This window comes from Musa acuminata, chromosome BXJ2-3 (assembly GCF_036884655.1).
Source record: "Musa acuminata AAA Group cultivar baxijiao chromosome BXJ2-3, Cavendish_Baxijiao_AAA, whole genome shotgun sequence".
Lineage (NCBI taxonomy): Eukaryota > Viridiplantae > Streptophyta > Magnoliopsida > Zingiberales > Musaceae > Musa > Musa acuminata.
The window spans coordinates 32,236,576-32,246,535 of NC_088340.1; the positions used below are offsets into that span (position 1 = coordinate 32,236,576).

The 9,960-nt window shown below is 41.4% G+C and overlaps 1 protein-coding gene across 5 annotated transcripts; it reads left to right on the top strand.

Annotated features, from left to right (window-relative positions):
* The first annotated feature begins 319 nt into the window (after window positions 1–319).
* LOC135583847 (pentatricopeptide repeat-containing protein At3g02330, mitochondrial-like) lies at window positions 320–4,117 on the top strand. 5 transcript variants are annotated; one of them, XM_065099752.1, is made up of 5 exons: window positions 320–2,911; window positions 3,007–3,071; window positions 3,158–3,262; window positions 3,373–3,483; window positions 3,801–4,117. In XM_065099752.1, exon 1 carries the CDS (start codon window positions 501–503, stop codon window positions 2,775–2,777), a length of 2,277 nt encoding a protein of 758 aa, XP_064955824.1. In that variant the 5' UTR covers window positions 320–500; the 3' UTR covers window positions 2,778–2,911; window positions 3,007–3,071; window positions 3,158–3,262; window positions 3,373–3,483; window positions 3,801–4,117. The 5 variants fall into 5 exon arrangements, with proteins under 5 accessions (XP_064955824.1, XP_064955820.1, XP_064955823.1 ...); XM_065099748.1 differs by having other exon boundaries at window positions 3,376–3,529; XM_065099751.1 differs by having other exon boundaries at window positions 3,376–3,483.
* The last annotated feature ends 5,843 nt before the right edge of the window (window positions 4,118–9,960 follow it).

Consider the following 9,960-nt stretch of genomic DNA (forward strand, 5'->3'; position numbering starts at 1 on the left):
TACCTATTGACAATCGTAAGGTAAGGGAGGTGCACGGATTCTCCTACCCACATCATCGTCTAGGTGACTATGATTTGCTGGGTGACTCGGCAAGTCAATGCTTGCGTCGTTACTTTTACTATCATAAAAATAAATAAGATTTGATATTATTATAAATTCGCTTTTATCATGAAGACATATACAGTAATTTATGTGAAAATACATCATTCAATATTTACTATCACAACTTCATTATTTTTAAGGATTTCGAAAGGTTTGACTAAGTGTCCACGTTGACTTTTCGCAAGATTGATTACAAAGGGTCGAAATCCTGCTGCCAGGTTGGAACTCGGGTGCTTGGTCGGTGCTCGAGTCTAAGTGTTGTCGTCAGATGATGCACTGAATCGATCACTCGTTTGCAGATTCATTCTTCGGAGTTGTTGGTGGATGATCGATGGGTGTTTGCCCCGAAGACTGGTAATCCTGTGTCGTATGCAGACGCCAAGAGGTTGCCCAATTCCATGTCTTGTTATTCTTCGATCGCTTCGGGGATCAAAGCTGCCATCGCTCAGAATTGTGTCTCTGTGGGTAAATCTATCCATGCCTACATGATCAAGATAGGGTCTTTGCAAGAAACAACCCTTTGGAACCATCTCCTCAACCTCTATGCGAAAGCCCGCTGCCTCGACGATGCCCGTGCGCTGTTCGACGAAATGCCTGAGCGAAACTTGGTTTCCTACTCGACCCTTATGTCTGCGAGTTCTGGACTCGGCGATCCTATGTGTGCTTTGCGCCTCTTGTTCCAGCTGCGCAAGGCAGAAATCGAGCTCAACCAGTTCGTGTTTTCAGCCTCCATTGTGGCATGCCGGAAGCTCAGAAAGTTGGGTCTGGGCGAGCAAACCCATGCCCAAGTGATGGTCTCTGGATGGGGATCGGACTCTTTTGTCAATGCTGCTCTCATCGACATGTACTCAAAGCTTGGTGATCTGGCGAGTGCTGTCTCCCTTTTCGGTCTGTCTCCGGTCGAGGATCCTGTTATGTTCAACACGATGGTTAGTGGGTACGTAAGTTTTGGTGCCCATGAGGAGGCTCTGAGACTTTTCCAGCAGGCAAGACGGAGTTTTAATCTCCATCCTACAGAGTTTAGTTTTGGGAGTATGATTAAGGCTTGCTCAGAATTGGAGAGAAGGATCGGAGAACAACTTCATGGGCTTATTTTAAAGATGAGACTTGATTCAAACTGTTTTGTTGGAACTTCTCTCATTGATATGTATGGCAGATTTGGAGATACACAAAGCTTGGAAATGGTTTTCCAGAGTGTACAGACATTTGATGTCACATTGTATAATGCGATGATTGGTGGGTTAATAAGAAATGGACTTGACACATTTGCATTGGATTATTTCCATGAGATGAGGTCAAAAGGTTTCATCTCAAATGATTGCACCTTATCTGGTGTACTCAAAGCATGTGGTGGTTTGAAGTCTTTGGATTTGGGGAGGGCGATTCATGGGTTTGTTGAGAAGTCAAGTTTTCGGCAAGATGTGGTAGTTAACACTGCTTTGATTGATATGTACATAAAATGTGGTTCGATAAAGGAAAGTTGTCAAGTGTTTGGATGCATGCATAAACGGAATACTGTTTCTTACAATTCTTTGATCTCTGGACATGGGCAAGATGGGAATTACAGAGAGGCTTTAGCCCTTTTTAATGACATGAACTGTAAGCATATAGATGTTGATCTTGCTACCTTTGTTGCTTTGTTATCTTCGTGCTGTGGGTGTGAATGGGTCGTATATGTTCATGCAATTAAGCATGGATTTGCATCAGACTTGATGGTTAGAACTACACTGCTAGATGGTCTTTTCAAAGATGGTGCTGCCGACCAAGCTCTAGAGTTTTTCGATAAGATGCGAGAGAGAAACGTTATTTCATGGACTACAATGATATCAGGACTTACACTATCAGGTCACTATTCAGATGCAATGAAGTTTTTTAAAACCATGATTTCTACAGAAGTATCACCCAACAGTTTCACTTACTCAAGTGTTTTAAAGGCTTGTGGCCATTTAGCTGGTCCAGAGGAAGGAAAACACATTCACGCATGTGTCATAAAGCATGGGGTTATGGATGACTATACTAGCAGTGCTCTTCTGGACATGTATGCTAGGTGTGCAGCCCTGGAAGAGAGTAGAAGACTTTTTGATGAACTAACAAACAAGGACATAGTAGTCTGGAACACAATGATCACTGGATATGCACAACACGGGTATGGGCATGAGGCTCTAGAAATGTATGCTCTATTGGAAAAGGAAAATGTACATCCGAACCATATAACTTTTGTTTCTCTTTTGTCAGCTTGCAGCCACCGTGGGCTAGTAGAAGATGGAATTCAGCTATTTGATTTGATGGTTTCTAAGCATGGTATCGTACCAAGCATGGAGCACTATGCATGCATGGTTGATTTGTTTGGCAGGTCTGGGATGTTAGATAGAGCAGAACAGTTGATCAATGGCATGCCTTTTGAAGCTGATGTTTCAATTTGGGCAACGTTGTTATCTGCTTGCAAACTTCATGGTAATTTAGACCTGGCTGAGCTAGCAAGAGACCAAGTTATGAAAATGCAAGGTGAAGATGTTCCTACAGTTGTGCTCATGTCCAATATGTATTGTGAAGTAGGAAGACAACATGATGCAGAAAATTTGAGGAAGATAACAGGATCACAAACGAGAAAGGAGCCCGGATTTAGTTGGGTTCACGCAGCAGAAGAGCCTTTGTACAGTTATGGTGCTACATAGGATTAAAAGCATTTTAGTAATGCATTGGAAAATTGCATCCAGAGGCCTCAATTCAAGCAAATTGTATCAGGATCCATCAGATTCCTGTGGTGAACCAACTAAGAAGAGCTCTTTTTGAAATGCAAGTTTGAGAGGTGTGATATAGTATCTCATATACTTTTGATTATGATTAGTAGTACCTTTTATGCTCACTCATTGTTAATATATTTGACATGGACCCTTCTTGCAGTCAGTGTTAAATATTGGCCACGTCCAACTGTTATGCATTGGTGAATAGCTTCTTTTGTTTGGAAGGTAGGCTATCTATTGCATTTTTTAGATTTAGTTTTTTCTTGATATCAGTCAGGCCTTTTGGGAAGTTATAAGCTTTTATATTACAGAATGACCAAGATATGGACCAAAAGGAGGCCAAATTTTCTTTCAGTCAATGTTCTGTTGCTAGAAAAAAGAGGACAAGTTTGTGCTCTTGATCCCCAGCTAGTCAAGTGAGCACAGTTGCTTCGATCATTTTCATCAAGTTTCCAAAATTCCAATTCATTTTGATTTTTGTAATTGCAGAAAATGGTGATAACAATATCTGCATATATTTTCTTAGCAGGTGAACTCTGTGATGAAAGACAGCTATCCTTAATATGTGGGGAAATTGTTATCTTAAGTTTGATTTAACTCATTGCTGCAAGAGCATACCAGTCAAATAAGGACAAAGGTGAACTCAAGACCAAAGAACAAGCTCCAGCACAGGAAGTCAAAATGTCTTTAATCTGAATCAAAGACTGCTTTTTATATTTAAGTTGACTCAAATATTTAGATAGTATTTATCCTTGATGCTTAGATTCTTCTAGCATGCTCTCAGTCTGCCTAGGCATCAGGGTATCAGAAACCTAGCAGCAATGTGATTACCATATACATAATCTATAAAATTTGCTGGGTTTCTTCACATGGAACATATAAGCTATATTAGAAACAATGATCATAGATCCTTTGTGACATAGGCTTAATTAATTGTATTCTTTCTCCTTTCAGGTTCAAGAGTATAGAACTGAAGATTTCTGTAGTAAAGATGTCATTAATCACTTCTTCTTTGTGAGTTAAGAAATGAGGTTCTGAGAAAACTTCCAATTTTCTTCAAGCTGATGCAGTATGGAGGTGAGAGCAAACTTCACAAGCTTCTCCTATGTCATCCAGGATTGGAAGATCAGTCAATCAAAACTTGTGCTTCTATGTTCGCTTTATCTGTCAAGTCATCACTTGATTATCATAATTGAGAATGGCAAGTACTATTCATTTTAAATGTCAAATACTACTATTTGAGATCGAATACATAAATATTTCTAGTGGTATCATCCCCGTAGCACAAAGCACAATCTGATGACATCAAAGCATGCCCTCAACAGGAGGGCTTATTTTATAGGACATTTCGCAGGGCATCTATTGGTGCACGCAGCCAATCTCGTATCATCTCGATCGACAACATCAGCCACGGACAGATCCAGCGAACTCCAAACGGATGCTTGACATGACTTTCACCATCGGAGCTATGAAGAGGACAGTCGTTTGGGAAAAATAAATGACGAGCTATGGAAAATCGATGGAGTCACTTAAGAAGAGTATGACATTCGACCTGACGTCGTGGAAGAATGGCCAATGGGTGTATTCAAGTGTGTCAACGTATCAGAAGCTCAAACTATGAAACGCTCGGCAAAGATAGAAACGTACAGGTAGGGATGGAATGGTTGACCGATAAAAGGTCCTTAGCTTTCATATTGGAAGAATTATTTTTCTCTTAAAGAAAAGAAAAACTATATCAAAGCTCCATAAAAAGTTAAAAGTATCTGAAAAGTGTGATAGAAATAGAGATTTCTTTTTCATGTTTGCTTTGCAGCATTAGAAGATGAATGATGTGGGTTAGACTCCGTTATGTAATCTAACCATGGAGTGAGAATCTTCTCAATCATTTTGCAACAATAATAAAAAGCTTTACGTCTATGTCTTAATATCAAAATTCATCATATCGCTAGATGCAAGCGATGGATACCGATCTGATAGAGAATCAGTATGAACGGTACATATTGATATATCTATATGTCCCAATATATCATATGATAATACATTAATACGAATCGATACATACCATATCGATTATCAATCAGTATACTAATATAAACCGATAAGATAAATCATGCTTAATATATTTTATTAGTAATACATACAATTATAAGATATTTACATTTACACCCACCTCGATTCCGGTTAAACTTCACATTATTCCTATTCCACCTAGTATCTGTTCTAAACACATAATTATACACAAAAATTTACTTTAAAGAAGAAATTAGAACAAAACCACGTACACGAACATATTCCAAGAATTGCAAGAACGTTCATCCCCCCCAATCGGAGATCGAGACCCCATATTCCATTGGCTTCTTCAACAGAGATCAATGGAGCGGAGATCTTATGGGAACTCTTATAGCTTCTTGTTGCTGTGAATCAAACATACTCAACTTTGAGATATATGCTTTCCAGCGACATGATGATTTCTCTACTGGATGAGGATGAATCATGGATGAAGCAAGCAATGCCAATGCAGCACTGCAAATATTAGTCATGGACCAAAATCATTTGCTCAGCTTGAATTGACAACAGACCAACATACACATCCATTCCTTGACACCGAAGGTTTTGTAAATGATTGAATTACTAAAAGCTTTTACAGTCTTACCTGCAAGTTTGCTCTACGCTCACTATCCCTGCCGCATCCATTGGACAACTTGCTTCCAGGAGAATCTTTAGATGACATAAATTACCTTAAATGTCTGAATGACCAACTCTTGATCTACAAAACTTCCACTAATACAACCACCTTTGGAAGTGCCATCTGAACAAGACATGTCAACAGCAATCACTGTAACTTACATAGGAAAAATAAGGCTTCCGAGTATATGAGAAAATAGCATAATCACACAATTAACCAAGATTTTACCTGCTTGTCACAGACTTAGATAGTTTTGCCTAAGTCGTGCGGCGCCCTTGCGTGTCCGTCCATAAAGGTCAGCCTCCCCGAAACTTCTCATGGTCTCTTAGGACCTACAAAAGAGAAAACGGGTTAAAGAAAACGTCTTACTCAGGATCCATAGCAAACATTTCAGAAAATACTTCATAGCCAATGCAAATTACAAACAGACTTTATAAGCTCTAAATGGTTGTACAACAAAAGGTCAAAATGGTCAACTACAGATCGAATATCTCTCGCAAGTGTCCACATAACACAACCTTTATTTACAAGCCTAAAACGACCATCAAACCCAACTAAAATAAGGCTGTTAAGCCTTCGATCGTCTCTCTACACACTGTGCAAAGTATGAACATACCAAAAGACATGGACATACATAAGCATTACATCAAACATCCTATTTAGAATTTTATCCATGGCACTCTCCCTCACTTATTCCTTCGACATCCTCGTCGAAGCCTTTACCGACACTACAACTCCTCGCCTTTGTTGAGTCTTCAATCTTCTGCTCTAGCTGCAATGTGTCTCTTGGCTCCTAACTGCTCTCCGTTGCTGTTGTTGAGTAGTCGAACTTTTGATCCGCCATGCTGCTTCAACTCCCCAATGACTCTAACTCTAGTGTGGGGTTGGCTGAGTTGTGTTGATCCATGTTGGTTCCTGCGGATCCCTTAGACGAAGGAAAAGATAATCCTTAATATGCGCTAGTTTATCAAATACCTCATGCTGCTTGAACTGGGTGGATGCTTGTTGAAGCTTTAACGAGCATCGCCTCGCAAACTTTTTGAAGTTTTGGGTCCTTCCTCCATAAAATTTGCCCATCAACTCTTCTTTCACTTAGTTGTCACTTCCAAGTAGATTCGCATAACTTCCGCTTTCGATTGACATTATGTTGGGAAATGAAGCGGATAATCTACTCTCAGTAGCACTGATCACCATTAGTGATGATTTAATAACTATTATCTTCCATTATCTTTAAAGGGTCTTTGAATCTATGTAGAGCTCCTCTATTGGATAGATAAGAGAATTGGGGTGCTCAGTTTCGCCTATTCTCTTAAGAGTTGAGAAGGTAAATGTTACTTAACTTCACCCACCTCCTCGAGGGTTGTACTCTATGTTTCGAGCTGGTTACTGGCCTTCGCCTGCTCTTTGCTCACACTTCTTAAGCACTCGAAGTGTTTGCATTCCTTGCATCAAGTTAGCTACTGTGATTCACCTTCTTAATGCTATCGAACTTCTGAATTGCAGGAAGTTTTCACCTCAACTTAGAGCAAGTTTCTTGTAGTTTTGGTCGCCTCTAGGATTGTATATTCTTCTCCATCAACCTTGTCGCCTACTCCACTGAATAGTAAAGGTATAGCACCATGTACTGCCTGCTTCATTCCTTGGTCGTGCATTCTTGCACAACCCGAAGTCCTTTACTTTCAGCTATCTTAATAAGAAGCTCGTTGACACCAGTCTTATGAAGTTCCTTGGCCTTTGCCTTTCAGCCTTGTCTCAGTACTTAGAGTTTGCCTCTGTACTTAGAGTTTGCATTGGTAGTAACGTTCGCTTACTCGACCTTGTCCTCTGACTTGCCGGGCTCCCTTAAGCGAATATAGGCTCTGGAGCAGTCTAACACTCTAGCTACTTCGATCATACCTTTGCATGATCAAGTCCCTCCTATGAGACTCGTTGGTACTTGCATTCGAACTTTTTTCTCGATGGTACACAGCCCCCATATGCTGATGACCAATACTTTCATCCGATGTAAAATTCGATGCATGCATGGAAGACACGCCTCTGTAGTACCATGACCTTCACTCCTTGAATCCATAGCCCTTCTTGCCATCGTGTTGTTCACCGAAGTGGAGCTCCCAGTAGCTCTCGATCATACCTCAGTATGAGATAGTCCCTCACAGGACTAGATTCATGTGTATCGTATTGCCACAAACTGTTCCACCACGATTTGCTGCATTATGTCGCCTCCTGGTAACATCTACATTACATTCTGATCATTGTGGGATGAACTCAAATTGTGATCCCTCCATGTGTGGCCTCTGCCAACACATCGTAGGGTCTCTTCCACCTTCGATTTTGTTCGCTCCTTTGATAATCGACCTTCATCCACCCGCTCTCGGGTCACACTCAAACGAAACATAGCTCTAAGACAGTCCATCGCCTAGTAGCTCCCGAAGTCCACCGACTTCGCTAGAATTGGTGTACCATTGTCTAGATCCTAGGCCTCTACCCCTACCAACACAATCTCCACTGTGCATCGCTTCCTTCATGGCAACTTGAATGGTAGCACTATGGTATATTCTTTAAGAGTACTCGCTTCCGCGTCCTATTGCCCCGTGCCAAGGCCTTATGAACCCAACTTTACCTCCGCAAGTTGAGTCTCCTTAGTTCCTCCATCAAATGCTTCTCCGAGATAAGGTGCATGAGCCTAGAAGCTCCCTTCATCTTTGGCACCATGCAAGATGAGTCTGTTCCATCAAAATGAAGGACCCATGGAATGATATGATCCTGCTCTTGCTTCTACAAGAGTTTATATCCTTGATCCCTATTCAAGGAAAGTAGTGTGCCTTCGCTCCATGTTACTTCTTTTATGCTGGCTCCCTTCATGCGACTTAGGTACTTCGCCAAGTTACCCCCAAGTTGCTCCGCTCGTCATTTTGCATTGAGTTAATGGTAGCCCTCACGCCCACCATTCTACGGGTCAGCCCTCTATTGAGTCCGATCTCCATATCGACTCCAAGTGTGCCTTTATTTGTGTTGCTTTGGGTCGCTCCCCCACTTGATCTCGCAATACATCCACCAATGCATTCTCTCAAGCGAGATCATGCGATGACTCCTCGCTGCTCGCTCGATCCATTGAGCTTCGTAGAGTTGTTGTTTTTGAGGTACTCCTCAATATGTGCGGTCTGTTACACATGATTCTCCCTTTGGAGAACCAGGACTTATTCCTCCTGGATATCTGTCCCATTAGAGCAATATCTCTCTTCGCTTCCTTCTCTTTGAAATTTTCGGAGACCACCATCCCCTTGGGCTATTCCGACTTGCTGAATAAACTGTGCATTGTTCTGCATCTTGCAAACACACTTGTTAGGTTGCGACTCCATGTCAATACAGCCCCTGCTGCATCACTCAAGGCTTAGCAACATGTTGAACTCGCTGCACACTTCAACCTCATACGGATATATCCTTCTTATGTCAAAGAGAAAGTTTCAATGCTCTATGGCGTCGAGTTTCGATCACATTGGGATGGCCACGAACATTCCATCGTCCGCATACAAGCCCTTGCATGAGTATCGAATTCTTCGAGTTAGCAATTCCTCTTATCTCTGTGAGCTTTGCATAACTCTTTCGGTCGCTGAGCAACCCATTCCACCTTTCATGGTCTCATCCTTTACCAAGCGTCTTGCTTGCCTTGAGCACCATCAAGTATGGTTGTCAATGTCGAGCCGTAGCTCGAACTCAGCCATCCCAACCTTTGTACACTATGCATTCTTCCAAGCTTGCTTGTTTTCATGGTGCCTCTTGTCGAAAGATTGGTCATTCCTCTAAATATCAATCTCAGATGCCCGCTCCTCCGAACGACTCCTTTTCCCTACATCTCCATGCCTGTTTACCCTCAAACGGTCGTGCATGCTGATTGCCCTAAACGCTGCCCCGCTAGGTCCCCCACGTTTGCATGCCAAGTGTTTCTATGAGTGCTTATCCCGTTCTGATATCATTTATCACAGACTTAGCTAGTTTTGCCTAAGTCGTGCGGCACTCTTGCGTGTCCGTTCGCAAAGGTCAACCTCCCCGAAACCTCCCATGGTCCCTTAGGACCTACAAAAGAGAAAACAGATTAAAGAAAGCGCCTTACTCGGGATCCACAAGCAAATATTTCAGAAAACGCTTCATATCCAATGCAAATTACAAACAAATTTTACAAGCTCTAAATGGTTACACAACATAGGGTCAAAATGATACACAACATAGGGTCAAAATGATTCACTATAATGGGGCCCACATGACACAATATTTATTTACAAGCCTAAAACAACTACTAAATCAAACTACAATGGGGTTGTTAAGCCTTCGACTGTCTCTCTACACGTTGTGCAAAGTATGAATATACTAAAAGACACGAACAAATATAAGCATTACATCAAACAACATATAAAGCAAAAAATTAAGACA